We start from the raw sequence: 25679 nt of genomic DNA on the forward strand, positions 1-25679 counted from the left end.
AAGTTATGGAATCAACCTAAATGTCCATCCATGGATTACTAAATAAAGAAAATGTGAGATATGTGAGATATGTTTGTATGTGCTATGTAATGCTATTAGCCATAAAAAAATGAAATCACGTCTTTTGCAAGAATGAAATTGGACACCATTATCTTGAGTGAAGGCATTCAAAATAGAAAGTCAAATACTACGTGTTCTCACTTATAAGGTAGATATAGAATGTAGAATAATAGACACGGGAGACTCCCAAGGGTGAGGAAGATGGCATAGGGGTGAGGAAGGAGAAATTACTTAAGTAATAAGTAATTACTTAAGTAATAAGTAATGAGTATAATGGACATTGTGTGGGTGAAGATTTTACCAAAAGCCCAGATTTAACTACTACCCAATATATCTATGTAACAACAACAAAAAGACCTGAAAGAGAAATGAGTGGTGATTCCTATCACATCAGCATTCAACTGGCCTATCTGAGCCTGTGCAGAATACCGCTAAAATCTGTATCTTATGCAATGACAGGGAATTACGTTAGGCATAATCACATGTGACTCCAACTGCAGCTTCAGTTAAATATATGGTTTTGTCGTGGAGCCACTCCACACATTTCCCAGAAACTAGGATGAAGGTATTTAGGTATTTGTTCTACCCTCTTAGTAAAGACTACCAAAAACAGTTTCTTTCACAAGGCAGGACCAAAAATATACCTTCTTGGCTGCCCTACCTCAGAACTATATCAAATCTACTTCTCTATCATAATCCCATTTGTAGAAATCCTGATCTACTCTCCATTATAGAAGCTATCACATGATTCACTTAGTTCTCCACTACATTAATGAGATCGTTCTGCCTGAACCTGAGCAATTACTCAAATTCAAGATGTATATAGTATGTATATAGTATTTCATGGATTTTCGATTTCGGAGCAAAGCTAGCTATCCTCTACAGATAACTAACTGTTTTTCTCTTGAAAATCAGCTTTGGACTTGCTACCAATCCTCAGCTGATACTGAGTAGATAGCCAGCAATTTACCCTGTGACTTGAAGTTGCCCATCATAAAATGGTTATTGTCTGATCCACCAATCCATAAATGTGGTGCACACAGTAGTGTTCTATCATCAACTAAAAGTTTTATATATAAGACTGAGTTTAAGAAAGTCTTGAAAGCACAACTAAGTTGTAAGAGCAAGTAGTCCAGATTTTTATTACATTGCTTCCTTTCTCTTATCCTATACCCTGTTTGCATGGAAAATTCCCTATGGTTAGCCAACAAATGAAAAAAAAAAATGGGCTTGGTATATAGATAGCTTTGTATGATATTCAGGCACCACTCAAAACTAGGCAGTTAGAGATACACTACTGTCCGTTCAAGGGTGGCTCTGAAGGACAGTGGCGAAGATAAATCCATCCAGTGGGCAGAACTTCAAATACTGAATGCAACTGTCATTTTGCCTGCAATGAAAGATGACCAAAAGTACCATTATATGCCACTTTATAGGTAATGCCTAACAGTTTAGTGAATGGTCAAGGGCATGGAAAGAATGTGAATGGAAAATTCATAACAGAGTTATCTGGGGAAGACCTCTCCAAATGGGCACTATGCCCATTAATAGTAAAGAAGGATCTTAATCATCAGGACAAGAAGAAACATTCTATGGATATCAGTCAATATCCTTTCCCAGCCACCTTTGTCCTTAGACAATTGAAAAAAAGGATTCATGGCAGCAAAGATGGAGGTAATACATGTTCATCAGCTCAGCAATAAGGACTTCCATTCACCAAAGCTGACTGGGTTACAACCCTTGTTGAGTACCGAATTCACCAACAGAAAAACAAACACTAAGCCCATGATATGGCACAATCCACGGGGGAGATCAGACAGCCACTTGGTGATAGGTTACTCACACAAAGTCACTTCCATTATGGAATGGACAATGTTTAATTCTTACTAGATTAGACAATTATTCCGAACATAGATTTTCCTTCCCTGACTATAATGTTTCTGACAAAACCACCATCCATGAATTTACAAAATACCTTAATTCACTATCATGTACTCCAAATAGCATTGCCTTCACTCAAGGAAACTAATTTTACAGCAAATGAAATGTGGGAAATGGGCTCATTTTCATAGAATTTACTGATTTTACTATGTTTTCCATCATACTACGGTATCTGGCACACACAATAGCAGAATGGCCTTTTGAAGACTCATAGTACTGACTGGATAGCAATATGTTGCAGGATGGAGATAATATCCTCCAGGATATAGTATGTGTTCTCAGTCAATAATCAATAAATGATGCTATTTCTTCTACAGCCAGGATTCACAGGTCCTAGAATCCAATGCTGGAAATGGGAGTGGCTAATCTCACTATTACCACTAGGGAAACGTCTGCTTCTCCTCCCAGAAACTGGGAGTTCTGTTGGGTTAAGTCTTAATTCCCAAAGGAAAAATGCTTCCACCATGAGCCATAGCAATGGTTCCATTAAAATGAAAATAAAGAATGCCACATTATCATGGTATAGCTCTTCATACCAGAAAACCGAAGAGCAAATAAATTTTTTTCTGTACCAGGGCAATTAGTCAAGGGGAAAGTAGTGATAAGAAAGAGCACATCTGGTGTGTAGAACATTCCATAGGGTACCTAGTAGTACATTCATATGTGATAAAATCTAATGGGACAACAATCCCACATCTGGGTATATATCCAAAAGAATTAAAAGCAGGGTCTGAAGAGATATTTGTGTATCCATGTTTGTACCATCACTATTCACAATAGCCAAGTTGGAAGTAACCCTAATTTACATGAACATATGAATGGATAAACAAAATGTAGTATATAAATACAATGGAATATTATTCAGTATTAAAAAGGAAGAAAACTCTGACACATGTACAACACGGATGAACCTTGAAGACATTATGCTAAGTGAAATAAGCCAATCACAAAAAGACAAGTAACCAAGAAAAAGGTTCTCCCGGGTTTCTTCAGCAATTCTCCTTCACTCTGGCAGCCAGACATACCTGGCTTTAACCCAGACTTGTCTACCATGTCACTATTTAAATATGGCTGGTTAATAATTTTCTCAGACCATAATTGTATAAGGCCTGATTCTTACAATGCCTTCCTTATTCAAAAATTCTATAGTGGCTCTGACTGCCTATTCATTTGTTCCTGTCTAATAATATACACTGGATCTTTACAATTACCTCCTATATTATATAATTCTTAATAGTGTATGACTAAAATGGAAAAAAATTCTATAATTTCTAAATTTCTAAAAAGAAATCATAAAAACAATTCTAATAAAGGCAAAAATGTAATTAGGTATATTGTAAGTATGATGGTGTTAAGCAAGAGATTTAAATTGAGAAATAAAAGTTAAAAATACAAACTGATGTAGGTCAAAGGTTTATGAAACTCAAAAAAGAAGTGAACAAGAGGATAATTTATAGTAAATTTGAAAAGAAATGCAATTTACAAGAAAATCAGAAGCCAAGCCTTAACCAAGCCTCTAATTTCATGCTGTACAATAAAGTAGCCAAGATAAATTTATTTAACTGTGATTATTTAAATTCATATCTAAATCAATTAAAGTTTAATAAAATTAAAATTTCAGTTTCTTAGTCATAACAACCATATTTCAAGCCCTTAATACTACATGTGCCTTGTGTCTACTACATTAGTCTACTACATTAGACAGCACAAATTCTAATGAAGCATTTCCATTACTACAGATTCAAATACCAATTTATAGGAAATCAATAGAACAAAGAAACTTGTTAAATTACACAATGGGGATGCAATCAGACAAATGCAGGCTATGAAACTCCTACAACAAATGATGGTTTTTTAACAAATAAATTTTAAAATTTTTTTAAGAAGACCTATAGATTTAAAAAATTATTTAAAACATGTATCAGCCAACCAAAATATCTATACTTTCTTTGAATGCTAATTTAAATAAATTAATAATTGATTACATACAAGATATATAAAACTGGAAATTTATGATACTGAGAAATTATTTTTAGTGTGTGATGATCTTGTATTTATGTTTAAAAAAAGAATTTGTCTTATAGTCAAATATTTATGAGTGAAATTAAACAATATCTGGGATGTGTTTCAATATAGTACAGGAAAGGAGAAATAGATGAAAAAAGATTGGTCTTAAGTTGATAAATGTTGAGTGGTAAGTGCAAGGGATCGTCTTATACTATTCTGCTTCCTTTTGTAAACACTGAATTTTTTCATAAAGATATTCAATTAATTACGGGATGAATTTGGAGGAAAAAGAATCACAGAAGGACTTTGTTTTAAAATCAACTTTATTGAGATTTCTCTTGGTAGAAAAAATACCTGTTCATTATTCATGCATTTTTCCTTTGTCATAGATGTACCATGTTTACATTGGTACTTCATGTTATGATTTTCCCTTTGTTTTTCTTAATTTACCTTAGTTTTAACTCTTTGTTCTTTTCCTCTGCATTTTATTTGTTCCTATTCTCATCTTGTCCTCTAAACCACCCATCTCATTTTCTACAGTGTCAATTCTATCACAGCTTCTCACAAATTTAAAATCTACTATCCTAGTTTTAGTTTCCTCAGAACCCTTCCTTACCTCACTTTTTGACCTTTTATTTTATTTATTTATTTATTTATTTATTTTAAGACGGAGTCTCACTATATCACCCTCAGTAGAGTGCTGTGACATCGCAACCTCAAACTCCTGGGCTTTAGCGATTCTCTTGCCTCAGCCTCCCAAGTAGCCGGGTAGTCCACCACAATGCCCTGCTATTTTTTGGTAGCAGTTGTCATTGTTGTTTACCAGGCCCAGGCCCAGCTCAAACCTGCCAGCCTCAGTGTATGTGGCCAGAGCCCTACTCATTGAGCTATGGGCGCTGAGACACTTTTTTACCTTTTAAACTTACATTGGGTTTTCTATTTCAATCTATTCTCTTCTTATTAATCCTATCTGATACACATAATTTCTTTTTAGGCACATGAATTTTATTCTGATTTCCACATTAAACAACTCCACCATTGTGTTCTAAGTGTTCCAGATACTGTTCCTTTCCCTTTGTTTTGCAATGTGTAGTTTTTCACAAGTTCTATTTAGATAGTTTTCTTAATCTCAAATGAGAAGGGGGGGGCAACTAACCATATTTAGAAAGTTTGAAAAAGGAATGGATAGATGAATTTTCCCTAATTCTACTCTGAAATCATTAAATACTGATCAAACTTCCTTTTAAGATCAATATCTGAAATTATATGTATGCATACAGTTCCTACTATATTCTTCACCAAGCAGCAAGCTATTATAATGCCCTGAACATGGGTTGTATCACCTCCCCATCCATCACCTGGACTTTTGACACACTCTATTAGATAGATTAAAAGGGAAATTGTGTCTCTAATATGAACTGCTACCTAGGGTCTTTCTGTCTTGATTCCCACACAGAATGCTTAGGGTCCTCCAGTCTCTGGGACATTCTGGACTGCCTGCATTCTGGAAGTTACAAGGAGATTGGATAGGAGTTGAAAGAAAAGATAAAGAAAATATTCTACCTCCAAAGTAGCACCCACAGAGTAGAAAGATAGTTTCTCAATTTTACAGTTGATACAGATCCTCCATTTCTGAAATAGGAATGAGACAGTAGCAGGACAAAAAAAAAAAAAAAATGTCTATCTACTGTCAAGTAAGATAACACATATAGGGAATTAATTGTACTTTTCATTCAGCTTTATTGGCTATGTATATTAATTCTCTCCAAAACTAGCTGAATATTTTATCTGACTTCCAGTATTACTGAGCGTTTTCAACTTTTCTATGCTTTTAAATATATGAAAGTCTGGAGCTATTTTATAGGGGGATACCTGGCAGTTTTCACTTCAAGCCTGATTGTTTTACAATCATAAGTAACAATGTAGGCATGAAGTAAAGCTTAACAATGAGGATAACTTTTATAATTGTTTGGATTTTTCTTTTTTTAATAATATACTTTTTATAAACAATTTAAAATTTAAACCAGGGCATAGTAGTTCATGCCTGTAATCCTAGCACTCTGGGAGGCCAAGGCAGGTGAATTGTTTGCACTCAGAAGTTTGAGACCAGCCTGAGCAAGAGAGAAACCCCAGTCTCTACTAAAAATAGAAAAATTAGTCAGGTGTTGTGGCAGGTGCCTATAGTCCCAGCTTGGCTGGGAGTCCAAGAGTTTGAGGTTCTTATGAGCTATGATGATGCCGCAGCACTCTTCCCAGGGTGGCAGAGTAAGACTGTCTCAAAAAAGAAAAAAAAAAAGATATTTGGAAATAAGTAGCAATTAGCACAAAGTCAAATAACATGATTTTACATTAATCCTCATTCTTTGTACCAAGAAAGGTCCATAAACAAGGCATGTGAGCATTATTAATAATTACATTATAGAATATTGAGCACTCAGTGATACCACTCCCTTGGACTTCATAAACTGAAACTATAAATATGATGAATTAGGACAAGTTCAGTTTGTAAACCTCAGTGAATTAGGAAATAAGGGAAGTAAAAGAGAAGAAAATAGCAACGATACCAAAAGAAATTTGTGTGCTGGTTCTGTGGCCATCTTTAGCTTCTCAGCAACCCATGAATCTTGAGTTAAAGATACAAACCATGGGGTTCATAAGAATAATTAAAATTCTCAAGAGATTACTTTTCTTGCAAGAAGCAAAGGAGGAGAGAAAAAAGGGAAAGTCCAATTTCTTCTGTGGATTTTCCTAAGAGCATTCCTTGAGATTGCTCAATTCTTAGGCGACATATACAGCCCTAAAGGCATCAGACACACTTGCTGTTATTTCCTAGGGTCATTCAGCCTCTCTAGATAGAAAGCAAAAGAATGTCTCTGGAGTATTACAAATTATTTCCTCAAGGAAGGAAAAGCTGAAGAAGGTTTTAGAATCTCAGTCAACATAAAAGTCAACCACAACCTTTTATTTATATTCAACAAATATTTTTGAGTGACTACTTTGTACCAAGTATGCACAATTAAGTTCATGAACTTGCCACTGCATGCTTACATTAGTAGCACTGTACAAACAACTTCATAACATTTTATAACTTTGGTACATCAGTGTCTCACAGTTGTGTTTGTGTGGACCTGTAGTGGTGTCTTGCTGAGTGACATTCCTTATTCATGTTATGTGTTTTTGTATGCCCTTGCAAGAATGTTGGAGCAATGAACAAACATTCATAAATTTCTTGCTGAACTTGGTGACAGTAGAAGCGAAATCGGGGACATGTTAGTCAAAGTTTATGGGGATGATGCCATAAAAAATGGCTGTGTACAAATGGAATGAACATATTTCCAAGAGGAGAAGAGGCAACACTGATGAAGACAGGTCAGGGCAGCCAGTAACAAGCAAAATTGGCAAAACATTGAATTATGTGTCAAAATCATCAGCTGACTGTAACAAACACAGCAGACCAAGTAAACATCAATAGAGAAACAGGAAAATCTTAACTGAAAGTCTTGGCCAACACTCATGGATCTTGCATCACATCACAGCAATGTACCAGCTCATACAGCATTGTCTTTGAAGGAGTTTTAGGTGATAAACAAATAACTATATTGAAACACCCTCCCTACTCACCTGATCTGTTCCCCCAATGACTTTTTCCTTTACCCGAATTTATAGGAAACATTGAAAGGAAGACATTTTGATGACATTCAAGATATAAAGGGTAGTATAACAGCTCTGATGGCCATTCCAAAGACAGTTCCAAAACTGCTTTGAAGGATGGACTAGGTGCTGGCATCAGTGCATAGCTTCTCAAGTGGGGTACTTCGAAAGTGACTGTAGTGACATTCACAACGAGGTATGCAGAATGTTTTCTAGGATGAATTTGTGAACTTGTCAGACCTCGTATTTTTCTAGCTACTTAAAATACATTAATGAATAAAAGAGAAAAAGATCTTTGCCTTGTGGAACTTACAATATACAATAATAAATGCACTAAACTGTTTTCCCAAGTGACTAAACTACTTTATGTTTCACCAGCAATGTATGAAAGCTCTACTTTCTCTACATTCTCATTCACATTTGGCTATTGTCTATCCTTTTGATTATAGCCCTCGTGGAAAGAATAAGGTGGAATCTTATTTTGGTTTTGATTTTCATTTCCCCAACAACTAATGATGCTGAGCATCTTTTCATGTCCTTTTTGGATATTTGTAGATCTTCTTTGGAGAACTGTCTATTTAGATCCTTTGGCTATTTTTAAAATTATTTATCTTTTTATTATCACATTGCAAGAATTGTTTATACATTCTAAATGCGAACCCCTAGTGAGATATATTATTTGCAAATATTTACTCCTATTCTGTAGATTATCTTTTCTCTTTCTTGATAGTGACCTTTGGAGCACAATAGTTTTTAATTTTGATAAAATTAAAATCAAAATTATGTGTTTTTCTCTGGTTGCTTATGTGTTTGGTGTTGTTTCTAAGCCATTGCCTAAACCACAGTCATGAATATTAATTACTTTGTTTTCCTCTACGAGAATTAGAAGTTTAGATCTTACATTTAGGTGGCTGATCCACTTTGAATTCATTTTTGTATGTAGTATGAGGTAGAATTCCAAATTCATCCTATTTCATATGGTTTTTAAGTTATCCCAGCACCATTTCTTCACAAGATTATTCTCTCATTGAATTTTCTTGGCACTCATAAAAAAATCAATTGACCACAAAGGGTTTATAACTCTGTTTCACCAGCTATATGTTTATCCTTATGTCAGTGCTATACAATTTTTTTTTTTTTTTTTTTTTTTTAGATAGAACGTCACTATGTTACCCTGGGCAGAGTGCCGTGGCATCATAGCTCACAGCAACCTCAAACTCTTAAGCTCAAGTGATTCTCTTGCCTCAGCCTCCTGAGTAGCTGGGACTACGGGTGTCCACCATGACATCCAGCTAATTTTTCTAATTTTAGTAGAGATAATTCTTCCTCTTGCTCAGGTTGGTATCAAATTCCTGAGCTCAAGCAATCCACCTACCTTGGCCTCCCAGAGTGCTAGGATTATAGGAGTGAGCCACTGTACTGAGCCATACAATTTTGATTACTATAGTTTTGTAGGAAATTTTGAAATTGGGAAGGATGAGTTCTCCAACTTATTCTTTTTCAAGATTGTTTTGGCTATTTTGGGTCTCTTGAATTTCCATATAAATTTTAGGATCAAGTTATTAATTTCTACTCCTCAAAATGTTAAATTTTACTTAGAGTTACCTTATGACCCAGTACTTCTACTATTAGGCATACACCCAAGAGAAAAGAAAACACACATGCACACAAAAACTTCTATGTGAACGTCCATCTTAGCATTATATATATACCTATAACAAAAGATGAATACAAGTCATATTTGTGCACTTCTTGTAATTGTAGAAGTAAAATATTACTTGAGTGTTATGATTTTAATACAGTTTTTTCATTTCTTGCTTAGGATAAGTTTATAAATTACTTCATTTGGGAAGAACAAACCTTTGGTCATCTTTGTATAACTTAAGCCAGGCCTTATGCAGTAGGCAATCTTAATTGATCAAGTTCTTCAATGAACAATTTGGCACTAGATTTTATTAGTTATATCCTTCTTGATTATGTAAAAACCCCTAATCTGAGCTGGCATAAGCAAGAAGAGAGTCTATCACAACAACAGACAGTGTTAGAGTGGGATACAATTGTAAGAAGGAGTCTATCTATAAAATGCAAACATTGTAACCTAATACTTTGCACTCCCAAATTAACCTGAAACAATAAAATAAAACAATGATATAATGCCATTTCATGGAAGTCAAGAGTAAGAATGAAACCAGGTCCCAATAAGGGTACCAGAAGGAAAACAGAATACTCAGAAAGCTTTATCAAAAGAGAATTTAATATAGAGAATACAGAAATGTGGATAGGTTAACAGACTCAATAATGCATGATAAGGCACCAAGAATAAGCAACAGTAGGAAACCAGTATCATGCCTTTGGATAAAAGGCCAACTGAAGGTAATATTGTCACCATAGTCCAGTAAGAGCCATAGCCATGAACAGGAACCATTGGCAGAAGCTATTAAAAAATAAAGCCACTGCCAGCAAAGCACAGGAGAAGAAGAAGCAATGGAAATAAATACTGTCTTCTTTTTTCTCTCACCTTCTTAATCTCCCGCCAATGTACTTATTGTCCAAACCCAACCAGCAAGAAGACAAAGGATCTCAGATCCCTAGAAGTCAACCTCCCAACACACAAGTCAAAAACAGAGAGCAGAGGAGAATGGGGTGGTGGGGGAGCAGCATATAAAAGAGTAAATAACCAACACAATATGGGAACAAAGACCACTCTATAAAAATTCAAAAATCACTAATTCAGGACATACTCCTTCTCTAGAAACACTTTCTTTGTAATAGATTGTACATCAATAGGGAAATTAGGAAGGTAAAAAAGGATGGTTACTAAAAGATTAAAAGAAAAGTTTAATAGAAGATAATTTTTTCTAGAGGCCCAGTAATAACTTATGAGTTACTTTAATATCAACTACTTCATTTTAAAACTCAAAGGAGATGCAACCTCATTATCCTTTACTTTTCTAATTCAACCCTGAAAAAATATTTAAGATAATATTGAGGCATATGACATGCTATGCCAGTATTTGTAAAGACAACATTAAACAACATTGATACCTCTCAATAATAAAAAAGTACCATTGCAAAGGAAAAAAAAATGTTTTTGTTTTGAGACAAAGCCTTAAGCTATCGCCCTGTGTAGAGTGCTGTGACATCACAGCTCATAGCAACCTGTAACTCCTGGGCTTAAGCGATTCTCTTGCCTCAGCCTCCCGAGTAGCTGGGACTACAAACGCTCACCACAACACATGGCTATTTTTTGGTTGTAGTTGTCATTATTTGTCAGGCCCAGGCCAGATTTGAACCCGCCGGCTCTGGTGTATGTGGCTGGCACTTTAGCCCCTTGAGCTACAGGCGCCACCCTGGAAAGAAAAATTTAATCCTCCAAAGCTCTATTAAATGCAATTGAAAGCTGGATACCTAAACCTCTCTTTATGTCATTTTTATTATACATTTTGATTTGTCTATAGTAACAAACCAAAAACATCAACACTTTAGGGTAAAGTTTAAATAAAAACAAAGTAACACATTAATTTCATAAAATTACAACTAAAAACATACAGACTAAAAAACAGAGATGATAGCAAAGCATACTAAATTTCTAATAGTACACCAACTAAGAAATCTCAAGACCCCATAAGGTAAAGTATGAGCCTTGATCATATCCTTCTTCTTTTTCAAAAACAACTTTCCTGAACTTATGAATTTTCTAAAGAAATCATTTTCCATATTACTGTTTGATTCCTTAAAAAAATATTAAAAACAGAGTCCTTCAGATTAATTTTGAAGTATAAGAAATTTAACTTTATTTGCCTTTTAAAGAATATGATTGTATCAGAAGACAACTAAATAATTTTAAGCTAAATGCATTGAAAAAGAAGACTGAGGTAGAAAATTAAAAGTATTTATGTCAAAGCTGCTATAGTACATATAATGACATAAACAAAAAAATTAAGAAAGTGGAAATAATGAACAGAATTGATTAGCAAATTAATGCTTTTGCTAGTTCCCAAAATATGTCCACTAACATGATTTTATAGCTCTTTGTCATATTAAGTGGACTAATACTAGAACCAAAAAATTTTACCTAAGCATTCTTATCTATAAAGTGTAAATATATACATACATATGCACACGTGGTAGTAAGAAATAAAGGAGAAAACCAGCTTAGAAAGCATGAGATATGTACTATGTTACAGCCTGTGTTCTACATAACCTTTTAAATGAATGACCTTTAAGTTGTTGAAGGTTGCCTCAGAATTTGGCTCAGTTTGATTGAAACATCTGTTCCCCTTGCAGGTATACTGTAAGGACTTTTTTCTCAGTTGGATTCAGAACACAGCAAGTGAGCCCTTGTCTGTCCAATCATACAGACCCCAACATTTGTAAATCAAGTTCTGGGAGGACAACAGCAGGTCCACATTCCGTCACCCTTTCTCAGCCAGCTAGGCCAACTGACTGCTGTGAGAACCGCTCTTATCATGTCATCAAATCAAAACATGTTGAGATGAGGGACTATGAGAGGCATCTGCAGAATTCCCAAAATGTAGTGACTTTGGAGCATTGACAGATGCATCTGTCATTTTATACCTTCAACTAACCTGATGTCCACTGGCCCGACACAGTAAAGCTGTCCAAGATCGATTCCAATTCTTTCACATTATTTTCACATGTTTCTACTAGGAAGGCCTGGTGCTTCTTAGCCTTTTAATTAAGAAAAAAATTGCATATAATAAGGTCACATATTAGAAGAGCTATAGATTTTTAGTGTGAACATTTATAACACAATTAAGTATAAACATGATAATTACTACATTCAAATCTATTATTAACCCCTCTTTCTGTCTTAATCAGACTTTTTTCTTGAGTTAACATAACACTGTACAAGGTCTCATTAACAATTTACAGGATTTAGTGCCTAGCATGATTCTAAATATTTTATATATAGTAATACATAATAATTCTTTTCATCCTCACAATAATCTTATGATAGAAAGGCTTTTATTACCCCCAAGTTTACAGATTAAAAAACTGGGACTGAAGAATTAAGGAGCACTTTTAAAAAAATCATGCTTGCAATCATATGGCAAATTGGCAGATGGTGGTCAAAAGTGACTGCAGTTAAGACCAATTAGAAATTACTGCAGGAGTCAAGTGATGGTGGCTTGGTAGGGTATTCGGAATAAAAAAGGGAGATGGAGATAGGGAATGGATGCTCTGGAAAGGTACAGAGAAGGTAGAGTGGCCAGACCTTAATAAAACTGCATTAAATTACATTGATTAAACTAAACTGGATTGAATGAAGACAGAGGAAGTACTCAGATATAGGAAGGAGTTCAGACTGATCCCAAGGTTTCAAGCTAGAACAACGGGATGGATTTTGATAGTTGAATGGCAACAACGGACGTAGAGAAGGTCTTGCTGTTTTTGTTTGGTTGCTTGCTTGCTTGCTTGTTTTTGGCAATGAGTATAAATAATGAATTGTTTTGATCATATTACTTTGGAGACATATAAGGCACTCCCAGCACCAGCACAATGCCCTGCAAATAACAGACTCTAAATAAACATATTTGAATGAACAAACAACAAATCAAGTAGAAAATATGGAAAACAGCTGAACATAATGGTGCAAAGCTCAGAAACAAAGTCAGGTATAGGTTTGGGAATCACCTACAGATATTGTCTGAAGTTTGCCTTAAGAGTGATGGGAAGAGGAAACAGCCTAGAATAAAGCCTTAATAACTATGGCACTTAATAGTTAGAAAAGTAGCCAGCAAAAAAGACTTAAAAAGAAGAAAAACGAGAAGGGTACCGTAGCATGAAAACTAAGATAAGAGAACATTTTAAGAAGACAGCTGTCAATTATGGCCAATGCCACAGAACATTCAAGTAAAATGGAGACTAAAAAGTGTCCATGGGGCATGAAGATCATTGGTAATCTTGGTCAAATCTATTTCTCTGTAGTATCACTCTAACACAGAGACCGGAACAGGTTAAAGAGAGAGGAAGTTTGGTTTTTTTCTTGAGTAAGGGATGGGTAAATGGAAACAGGAAGTTTAGACGACCCCTGGGGAGATAGAAGGCAGTAGTTGGAAAAGAGGGTGAGATCAGAGAAAAGGATTTTTTCTTATATGAGAGAAACTAAAAAATGTTTAAAAGCTAATAAGATGTAGTTACAAGTGAGCAAATTCTTATAGATGCAGAAGAAATGGAAGATTAGATATTACAGAACAAAATTATGTCCTTAAAATATGTAAAATTAATAATTATTTAGATGTCAGCTCAATTATCACTTCTTCCTTCACCTGACTATATCAATTCCTTTTATCACATTCTTTTCAAATGTATCACAATTCTACTTTTTTTCAAGTAGGTCTTTTATTAGCATGTTTATCTTATATAATTTAAGTTGCATGAAGGAAGGAAATGTCTTTTTATTTCTTCCTCAGCTTGTCAATTTCTACAAAAAGCCAACTGAGATTTTTATAGAGATTTGGGGAGCACCATATGCTTGTATGGCTGAACTCACATTAGATTCGGAAGAAAAAAGGCATATGTGCCTTCTTTTTTCCTGCAGTGAGAAGACCCATGCGATCAGATTCCTAAGCAAGTTCACAGATTGCAGTGCAGTTCACACAGTGTAGTGTGAACTGGAAAGATGGTGGAGGAACCGGCTCTGTAATCATGCCTGTTCCTGCACCACACCAGTGTGAGCCTGAGGTAAAAGCGGACTTCCACCATATGGGCACTGGCGAGCTGAAATGATGTAGACTGGCAAGGTTGCATTGATGGACACTGATCAGACTGCATTGATGGGCAGTGCAGTCTATATGTCTCTGTGTGAACAAAGTTATTGCTGGTATATTGTGTTTGGACACTGTATATATATGGGTATTTTACTAATAGCAATTTGGAATCCCTAGGAAACAATGGTATCAAGAAAGAGAAAAATTGACTTGGAGTGTAGGATATTCAAAGAACAGTGGACTTATTATTACTTTTTCATGCAGTACAAGGAAAGAGCTGTGTGTTTGATACGCCAGAAGATAGTGTCTGTGTTCAAAGAACACAATTTGCATCAACACTATCAAACTCAACATAAAGATAAATATGATTGTTTGGTCAGAGAAGTGAGAAAAGATAAAATATTAAAACTGAAATATACATTGACAACTCAGAAAAATACTTTTGTGAAGCAGAAACAGCTAAATACTTCATCACTGGGAGCAAGTTTTCAAGTTGCCAAGCTAGTAGTGTGCACTGGCAGACCATTCGTGGAGGGAGAATTTGTTAAAGAATGCCTTCTTTCTGTTGCCAAAGAGATGTGTCCAGAGAAGGCCAATTTATTTAGTACAGTGAGTCTTTCAGGACCCTCAATTACACGAAGGACTGAAGAAATGGGAGACAATTTGCATCAGCATTTGCAAAACTCCGCAAAAAAACCTTTCCTATTTTTTCTTGGCACTCGATGAAAGTAATGAGATTCATGATTCTGCACAACTTCTAATTTTTATTCGTGGGACGAATGACTATTTCGAAATCATAGAAGAGCTTGCTGCACTGCAAAGCATCAAAGGAACAACTACAGGAGAGGATATTTATGAAAAGGTTTGCCAAACTGTGAATAGTTTGGAGCTGAATTGGGCAAAACTAGCCAGTGTGGTAACTGATGGTGCTCCTAGCATGGTGGGGTCTAAGAAAGGAATAATTGCTCTCATTAACCAAGCGATGGACAAACATAACCATTCTGATCCAATAGTCATACACTGCCTTATCCACCAACAAGCACTGTGTAGTAAATCACTGAAGTGGGACTCTGTTTTGAAAACTATGGTATCTTGTGTTAACTTCATTAGAGGTAATGCACTAAACCACAGACAATTTCAGGAATTTCTGTCTGAGCTAAATGTTGCCTGTGAAGATGTTCCGTACCACACAGAAGTCCATTGGCTGAGTCGAGGGAGAGTTTTGAAACATTTCTATGATTTACTTCTACAGATTACAGCTTTTCTGCTTTCAAAAAACAAAGAAGTACCAGAGTTCAATGATGCAGAATGGAAATGGCATCTTGCCTTTCTGACAGATGTAACAGAGCTACTCAATAGTTTTAATGTGCAACTTCAAGGAAAGGGGAAGCAATCATGCAATCACATGTGAAAGCATTTGAAGTAAAATTAGGCCTCCTCATCAAACAAGTGAAGAAGGAAAATTTCTCCTCCTTCATATCACAACTCAAAATCTGTTAGCGGAAAATCCATTGATTGCATTCCCAAATAAAACATGTGTGATTCACTGGAAAAGTTGCAAAAGGAGTTCCAATTTAGATTTAAAGAGCTTCATCTCCATGAATAGGACATGCAGCTTTTCCGTAACCCATTTTTTATTGACATTGAAAATGTGGATACAATTTACCAAATGGAATTGGCTGAACTGCAGAATTGTGACTCTCTGAAAGACGCATTCAAGTCAAGCAGCCTTCCTAATTTCTATGCATCTCTCTCCTCTGAGACATATCCTAATCTCAGGAACCATGCACTCAAAATGGCAACCAGCTTTGGCAGCACTTATGTCTGTGAACAGACTTTTTCCAGAATGAAACATCTGAAATCTCCAACCAGATCTAGAATAACTGATGCACACTTGCATCACTTGTTACAACTAGCGGTAACAAATACAGAACCGGACATTGACCATCTCATTAGCCAAAAGCAGGCCCATAGTTCCCATTGAAATACTGGTAAGTTTGTTGATTTAACTTTACTTGTTCTTCATTTTAAATATTGTATTTGTTCCAATTTTGTTTTTTTACTTCAAAATAAGATATGTGCAATGTGCATAGGAATTTGTTCATAGTTTTTTTTTTTTAACTATAGTCCAGCTCTCCAACAATCTGAGGGACAGTGAACTGGCCCCCTGTTTAAAATGTTTGGAGACCCCTGTTCTAAATGAAGCATCACTTGAATGCAAAAACATATTCAATACCAAAGTGGAACTAATCAATCAACACTTAAGCACATATATTTAAGTAAATTTCAATGAAATTCAAGCTGGGGGGAGAGGGAGTAGGATAATAACCTAACGGGTACAGTGCACACTGTTGGATGAAGGGCACACTTACATGGATAACTTTGGCTCAATCTATATGAAAACAAAGTATGTAAACAAAACATGTGTACTCCAATATCCTGAAATTTAATTAATTATCAAACGTAATTTTGTAAACAAAACATGTGTACTCTAATATCCTGAAATTTAATTAATTATCAAATAAAATATTTTCATTTTATAAATGAAACTTCTACTCTTCATTCATGTAGTGAAAGTGTCTGGATTTGTTGAAAGTACTGGATTGTGCTTATATTTAAATTTTGTTCCCAAAGCCATAAGTTCTCTGAATACCCTTCTAATATACAAGCAATTCTGGAATAGAAACAAAATCTATCAATCAGGTAAATAAACAAAACTGTTGAGTTGAAAACAAAGTGCCAAAAAAGATAAAATACTGCTTCTAATTTTTAGTACCATATTTTCTCATATAACAGAAAGACCAAGTTTAGGGGCCAAGCACAGTAGCTCATGCCTATAATCCTAACACTCTGGGAGGCTGAGGCGGGTAGATTGCCTGAGCTAACGGATTCGAGACCAGCCTGAGTAAAAAGCAAGACTCCCATCTCTACTAAAATAGAAAAACTGAGGCAAGAGAACCCCTTGAGCCCAAGAATTGGAGGCTGCTGTGAGCTATGACGCCATGGCACTGGAGACACCTTAAGACGCTGTCTCAAAGAAAGAACAAAAAGTTTTTATTCAATCAATTGTATAATTCTTTATAGGGCTATTATAGAATCCTATAAATTTAAAAGAATTGTAGGATAAAAGGACTCATTTCTTTGCCTTAGACATAATTCACATAAAGAGTTTGTTGTCCTAGAAATAAAAGTCCTTTAATACTATGTTGGCTTACCAGATGGTGTTGAGATAAACATTTACCAATCACCCACCATAAACCAAGTACAACTTTAGGAGTTCTGATGACTCTACAACAAATATAGACAAGAAACTAAAAGTATTAGAATATTCAAAGAAAGTTCAGAAAATTTTATAACTGACAAATCTTAATGTTTTACTAAAGAGGAGTCGGTGTTGGTTATAAAATATCTTTAACCAGAAATAGCAATGAGATGACAAAGAACTGCCTTTATTTCTGCCTTAGTGTACTACATCTCACACAGTGCTAAACTGAATGTGTATTTGTATTAAATATCATTCTTTTTTGTTTCATAATCACCTTATCTTTCTTTGAACCTGCAAAAACTCATCCCTCACTTTTTTACTCATTCAACATGACTATCACAAATGAAAAAGCACATAAATAAAAATTTCCAGGGCAAGGCTTTAAAGAAACATATAAAAAAGATATGCAAATTTTTATATCTCTAAACTAGCAAATCAGCCTTGCTGATCTGCAATGAAAATGTTGACTGAAGCCATAAATAACAATAAAAACAATTAAGGCCACTTTTAATAAGTTGAAAAAACAGTAGAAAAAGTGAAAATGTAAAAAATAAATACCTTCGGAGGGGAGACAAGATGGCGGACTGAAGCCAGCTTTCAACAGAGGCTCCCGTCCAGAAGGAGAGTTAAGGGACAGGAATTTAGTAAGTATCCTGGTGGACTTGAGCCTCACCAAGAGAGAAGGTTGAAGAACGCACATCAACACCGCTGAGGCAAGTTGTGATCACAAGGACACAAACAAAAGGTACAAAATCCACCACCAAGCGGACGGGAATCCCCCTCCCCCATGAGACCGGCTCAAGAGCCCCACAATTAAACAAGCAGGCAGAAATTAAAGGCCCTCCCACTACACTCCACGGGAGAGACCTTCTAAAAACTGGACCTACCTCCCCTACTGGGGTGTTGTGGTGTTCTCCTGCCAGGCATAAAACTGAATAAAACTTGGGAATCCTCCCGGTGCTCCCCTCCCGCCCACTGAGGTCTGGAGGCCTGTCCCCCAGGAGTTCGGATCCTTGGGTGATTTCTCAAGGGGAGTGGACAGTCCCCGAGTTGCGACTGGTCAGCATTGACTCTGAGGCGCTGAGGGAGGGGAGGGCACCGGGCTGAGGGGGAGTCACGCCTCGTGGCACTTCCCTGTGATGCAGTGCAGCAACCCTCTCCGGGCAACATTACCAACATTACGGGGCAGGCACAAGACTGAATAAGACTCTAGCTTCCCTGCTGAGAGCTGAGCGCCCCTACTCTCACTCGGGGTCTGAGGGCCTATACCCCAGGAGTTCGGATCCTTGGGTGATTTCTCGAGGGGAGTGCACAGTGCCTGAGCTGCGCCAGGTCAGCGCTGACTCTGGGACACGTGAGCGAGGAGAGGGCACTCTGCTGAGGGGAAATCAAGCCTTGGCGGCACTTCCCTGCGGTGCAGTGCAGGAGCCCTCCCCGGGCCGTAGTGTTGCTTAAAACTGAATGAAACTCTAGCTTCCCCCACACACACACTCAATCGGGGTCTGGGGGCCCATCCCCCAAGAGTTCTGATTCTTGGGGGATCTCTTGAGGGGTGTGGACCCAGCACAAACTGCGGCCGCTCAGTGCTGACTCTGGGGCACGGGACAGAGGAGAAAAGGGTCGCCTGAGTGCCCACACCAGAGCAGCAGTTCCCTGGAGGTAGATCAATAGCCGTTTTTTCTTTAACGACAGAACGCTCACTTCTGAATATTCTGAGGCCACACCCCCTGTCTCCCTGGGCAACCAGAGGAGGCCACCGTTGAGCAGGGGATTTCCTGACACAGCTTACAAACCCGGGAAGCTTCCAGGGTGGGGCCGACCCAGAGAGGTGTTCGGACGCAAATCTCCAGCAGCAAAGACATTTGAACTCAAAACAGCCCGTCTTCTGTAGGCAATTTTGACAGGAACAGAGACAGAACCCCGCAAAGTTGTCTGTTCTGTTCTGTTCTGTTAGCAGCATCCATCAGGGACGGGGCTAAGCCTGAGTGAACACCTCCTTCCCATCACCTGCATCAAACACTCAAAGATGTCAGGCCCCATCTCCTCCTGCTAGATAGCGGCAGTCTGCGGGGGCCTGGCAGACTTCCTTGCGATTCAGGCAGGTGCAACCCCTGGAGTGTCTGTTCACTGCAGGCAACTGGGTTAGCCATCTGCAGAGATACCAGTGACTGGGTCCGACAGAGGGGCAAAGTGGGGAAGGAGACGTCAACCTTCCCAGACTGCTCTGTTTGCGGGGTGGCTCCTCCTGACTCCACGCTGCACTGGGGTGAGCTGTCTCAGAGGAGTCACCAGGCCCCTGTGATCCAGTTCCCAGAGACCTCTTGAACTCTCCCACCCAAGACACGTGCCGATTGAGACAGTTGATTTGGACCTTTTGAACTGGGCTAATAGACTGAGGACTTTTTAGGCGGTGCCCTGGGTGTGCAATTGTAGGAAGGTTTGATTCTCCTTTTCCAACTGGGGCCAGAGGTGGGCAGGCGGGGTGACTTAATTCCTGATTTTTCCACACAGCTGAGACTTCAACCCAGAGTAGAAGTTGCAATAGGATCGAACAGAAACCAGCTGAAAACAAGACAGAACCACTTTGCTCCACCACACCAGACAGGGCCCCAGTCTCTCAGGCCACAACACTGTACGGGCCCTCGATAAAACCCCAGGGGAAAAACCAAAGGGAGTAAAATAACCATGGGGCGGAATCAGCGGAAAAACTCTGGTAACATGAATAACCAGAATAGATCAACCCCCCCAAGAAAAGATACGGCAGATGTGATTGAAGATCCCATTCATAAACAACTGGCTGAGATGTCAGAAATCGAATTCAGAATTTGGACTGCAGACAAGATTAATAAAATGGAATTAGGGATTCGAGGAGAAATTCAAAAATTGTCTCAAGAATTTAACGAATTTAAAGACAAAACCACCAAAGACTTAGACACACTGAAGCAAGAACTTACAGCCCTCAAAGATATGAAAAATACAGTAGAATCCCTCAGTAACAGAATGGAGCAAGCAGAAGAAAGGATTTCTGACACTTAAGATAAAGTCTTCAAACGCTCCCAATCTCTCAAAGAGGAAGAGAAATGGAGAGCAAAAACGGATCACTCACTCAGAGAACTCTCAGATAATTCGAAACAAAGCAACATAAGGATTATAGGGATTTCTGAGAATGATGAAGTGGCCTCCGATGGCACAGAGGCCCTTCTGCATGAAATTATGAAAGAAAATTTTCCAGACATGCCTAGAGAATCTGAAATTCAGATAGCAGACATCTTCAGAACCCCAGCACGATTCAACCCCAATAAGTCATCCCCCAGACATATCATAATTAGCTTCACTAAAGTTAACATGAAAAAGAAGATTCTCAAAGCAGCCCGGCGAAAGAAAACTATAACGTACAAAGGTAAGACTATTAGAATAACTGCAGATCTCTCTGCTGAAACTTTTCAAGCAAGAAGAGGCTGGTCATCAACTTTTAATCTCCTAAAGCAAAAAAACTTTCAACCCAGAATCTTGTATCCAGCTAAACTGAGTTTCATCTATGATGGAGAAATTAAATACTTCAATGACATTCATATGTTGAAAAAATTTGCCATAAGTAAACCAGCTCTTCAGGATGTTCTCAGACCTATCCTCCACAATGACCAACCCAATCCTATACCACAAAAGTAAACTCACTCAGAAACTTCGGATCAAACTCCAACTTCCACACTGGCGAAAGGATTAAAAATGTCCACTGGACCTTTGAAAAACTCGATACCCAAAATTCCACCAGACTTATCAATACTCTCCATCAATGTGAATGGCTTAAACTGTCCTCTAAAGAGGCATAGGTTAGCTGACTGGATACAAAAACTCAAGCCAGATATTTGTTGCATACAAGAGTCACATCTCAACTTAAAAGACAAATACAGACTCAGGGTGAAAGGATGGTCATCCATATTTCAGGCAAATGGTAATCAGAAAAAAGCAGGTGTTGCAATGTTATTTGCAGATACAGTAGGCTTTAAACCATCAAAAGTAAGGAAGGATAAGAATGGTCACTTCATATTTGTTAAGGGTAATACTCAATATGATGAGATCTCAATTATTAATATCTATGCACCCAACCAGAATGCACCTCAATTTATAAGAGAAACTCTAACAGACATGAGTAACTTGATTTTCTCCAGCTCCATAATCGTCGGAGATTTCAACACTCCCTTGGCAGTGTTGGATCGATCCTCCAGAAAGAAGCTGAGCAAAGAAATCTTAGATTTAAACCTAACCATCCAATATTTAGATTTAGCAGACATCTACAGAACATTGCATCCCAACAAAACTGAATACACATACTTCTCATCAGCCCACGGAACTTACTCCAAAATTGACCACATTTTAGGTCACAAGTCTAACCTCAGTAAATTTAAAGGAATAGAAATTATTCCATGCATCTTCTCGGACCATCATGGAATAAAACTTGAATTGAGTAACAGCAGGAATCTGCATACCCATACAAAAACATGGAAGTTAAATAACCTTATGCTGAATGATAGCTGGGTCAGAGATGAGATTAAGAAAGAAATCGCCAATTTTTTGGAACAAAACGACAATGAAGACACAAACTATCAGAACCTCTGGGATACTGCAAAGGCAGTTCTAAGAGGGAAATTTATAGCACTGCAAGCCTTCCTCAAGAGAACGGAAAGAGAGGAAGTTAACAACTTAATGAGACATCTCACGCAACTGGAAATGGAAGAACATTCCAACCCCAAACCCAGTAGAAGAAAAGAAATAACCAAAATTAGAGCAGAATTAAATGAAATTGAAAACAAAAGAATAATACAACAGATCAATAAATCAAAAAGTTGGTTTCTTGAAAAGGTCAATAAAATAGATAAACCTCTGGCCAACCTAATCAGGAAAAAGGAGTAAAATCTCTAATATCATCAATCAGAAACAACAAAGACGAAATAACCACAGACTCATCAGAAATCAAAAAAATCCTTAATGAATATTACAAGAAACTTTGTTCTCAGAAATATGAAAATCTGAAGGAAATAGACCGATACTTGGAAGCACGCCACCTTCCAAGACTTAACCAGAATCAAGTGGAAATGTTGAACAGACCCATATCAAGTTCAGAAATAGCATCAACTATACAAAACCTCCCTAAAAAGAAAAGCCCGGGACCAGATGGTTTCACGTCTGAATTCTACCAAACCTTTAAAGAGGAATTAGTACCTATATTACTCAACCTGTTCCAAAAGGTAGAAAAAGAAGGAAGACTACCCAACACGTTCTATGAAGCAAACATCACCCTGATCCCCAAACCAGGAAAAGACCCAACAAGAAAAGAAAATTATAGACCAATATCACTAATGAATATAGATGCAAAAATATTCAACAAGATCCTAACAAACAGAATCCAGCAACACATCAAAAAAATTATACATCATGACCAAGTTGGTCTTATCCCAGGGTCTCAAGGCTGGTTCAATATACGTAAATCTATAAATGTAATTCAGCACATAAACAAATTAAAAAACAAAGACCATATGATTCTCTCAATTGATGCAGAAAAGCTTTTGATAATATCCAGCATCCCTTCATGATCAGAACACTCAAGAACATTGGTCTAGAAGGGACTTTTCTTAAACTGATAGAGGCTATCTACAGCAAACCCACAGCCAATATCATATTGAATGGAGTTGAATTGGAATCATTTCCACTCAGATCAGGAATCAGACAAGGCTGCCCATTGTCTCCATTGCTTTTCAACATTGTAATGGAAGTTTTAGCCACTGTAATTAGGGAAGAGAAGGCGATCAAAGGTATCCATATAGGGTCAGAAGAGATCAAACTCTCGCTCTTCGCAGATGATATGACTGTGTATCTGGAAAACACTAGGGACTCTATTACAAAACTCCTAGAAGTGATCAAGGAATACAGCAGCGTCTCAGGTTACAAAATCAACATTTATAAATCGGTAGCCTTTATATACACCAACAACAGTCAAATTGAAAAAGCAGTGAAGGACTCTATCCCATTCACAGTAGTGCCAAAGAAGATGAAATATTTGGGAATTTACCTAACAAAAGACGTGAAAGATCTCTATAAAGAGAACTATGAAACTCTAAGAAAAGAAATAGCTGAAAATGTTAACAAATGGAAAAACATACCATGCTCATGGCTGGGAAGAATCAACATTATCAAAATGTCCATACTACCCAAAGCAATATATAATTTCAACGCACTCCCTATTAAAGCTCCACTGTCATATTTTAAAGATCTTGAAAAAACATTACTTCGTTTTATATGGAATCAGAAAAAAACTCAAATAGCCAAGATATTACTCAGAAATAAAAACAAAACAGGAGGAATCACACTACCAGACCTCAGACTTTACTACAAATCGATAGTGATCAAAACAGCATGGTATTGGCACAAAAACAGAGAAGTAGATATCTGGAACAGAATAGAGAACCAAGAGATGAATCCAGCTACTTACCGCTATTTGATTTTTGACAAGCCAATTAAAAACATTCAGTGGGGAAAAGATTCCCTATTTAACAAATGGTGCTGGGTGAACTGGCTGGCAACCTACAGAAGACTGAAATTGGACCCACACCTTTCACCATTAACTAAGATAGACTCTCATTGGATTAAAGATTTAAACTTAAGACATGAAATTATAAAAATACTAGAGGAGAATGCAGGGAAAACCCTTGAAGAAATTGGTCTGGGTGAATATTTCATGAGGAGAACCCCCCGGGCAATTGAAGCAGCTTCAAAAATACACTACTGGGACTTGATCAAACTAAAAAGCTTCTGCACAGCTAAGAACACAGTAAGCAGAGCAAGCAGACAGCCCTCAGAATGGGAGAAGATATTTGCAGGGTATATCTCTGACAAAGGTTTAATAACCAGAATCCACAGAGAATTCAAACACATCAGCAAGAAAAAAACAAGGGATCCCATCGCAGGCTGGGCAAGGGATTTGAAGAGAAACTTCTCTGAAGAAGACAGGCGCACAGCCTTCAGACATATGAAAAAATGCTCATCATCTTTAATCATCAGAGAAATGCAAATCAAAACTACTTTGAGATATCATCTAACTCCAATGAGACTAGCCTATATCACAAAATCTCAAGACCAGAGATGTTGGCGTGGATGCGGAGAAAAGGGAACACTTCTGCACTGCTGGTGGGAATGCAAATTAATACATTCCTTTTGAAAGATATATGGAGAACACTCAGAGATATAAAAATAGATCTGCCATCCAATCCTGTAATTCCTCTGCTGGGCATATACCCAGAAGACCAAAAATCACAACATAACAAAGATATTTGTACCAGAATGTTTATTGCAGCCCAATTCATAATAGCTAAGTCATGGAAAAAGCCCAAGTGCCCATCGATCCACGAATGGATTAATAAATTGTGGTATATGTATACCATGGAATACTATGCAGCCTTAAAGAAAGATGGAGACTTTACCTCTTTCATGTTTACATGGATGGAGCTGGAACATATTCTTCTTAGTAAAGTATCCCAAGAATGGAAGAAAAAGTACCCAATGTACACAGCCCTACTATGAAACTAATTTGGGACTCTCACATGAAAGCTATAACCCAGCTACAACTTAACAATAGGGGGAAGTGGGAAAGCGGGGGGGTAGGTAGAGGGAGGGGGATCGGTGGGATCACACCTGTGGTGCATATTACAGGGGTATTTGCGAAACTTGGTAAATGTAGAATGTAAATGTTTTGGCACAGTAACTGAGATAATGCCGGAAAGGCTATGTTAACCACTGTGATAAAAATGTGTCAAATGGTTTATGAAGCGAGTGTATGATGCCCCATGATCATATCAATGTATACAGTTATGATTTAATAAAAAAAATAAATAAATAAATACCTTCATTTAGTCAAAAGGGCTTTTTTAATGAAATTAGCAATTTAAAATAGGTTTACTTTTGAAGCCGTAATACATAATGTTTACACTTTCTGAAAATTTATGAATTCAAGTGAGTTGTTTTAATTT

General features: G+C 37.2%; 1 protein-coding gene across 1 annotated transcript in view; it reads right to left on the minus strand.

Annotated features, from left to right (window-relative positions):
- Nucleotides 1-25679, minus strand: part of CCDC171 (coiled-coil domain containing 171) — a 473803-nt gene that overhangs the window by 327691 nt on the left and 120433 nt on the right. Inside the window, exon 11 of the mRNA XM_053574177.1 lies at nucleotides 12249-12351. Within this exon, the coding sequence (XP_053430152.1) occupies nucleotides 12249-12351 (103 nt within the window). The remainder of the gene's footprint in view (nucleotides 1-12248; nucleotides 12352-25679) is intronic.

The sequence above is a fragment of the Nycticebus coucang genome, chromosome 2 (genome assembly GCF_027406575.1).
Source record: "Nycticebus coucang isolate mNycCou1 chromosome 2, mNycCou1.pri, whole genome shotgun sequence".
Classification (NCBI taxonomy): Eukaryota; Metazoa; Chordata; class Mammalia; order Primates; family Lorisidae; genus Nycticebus; species Nycticebus coucang.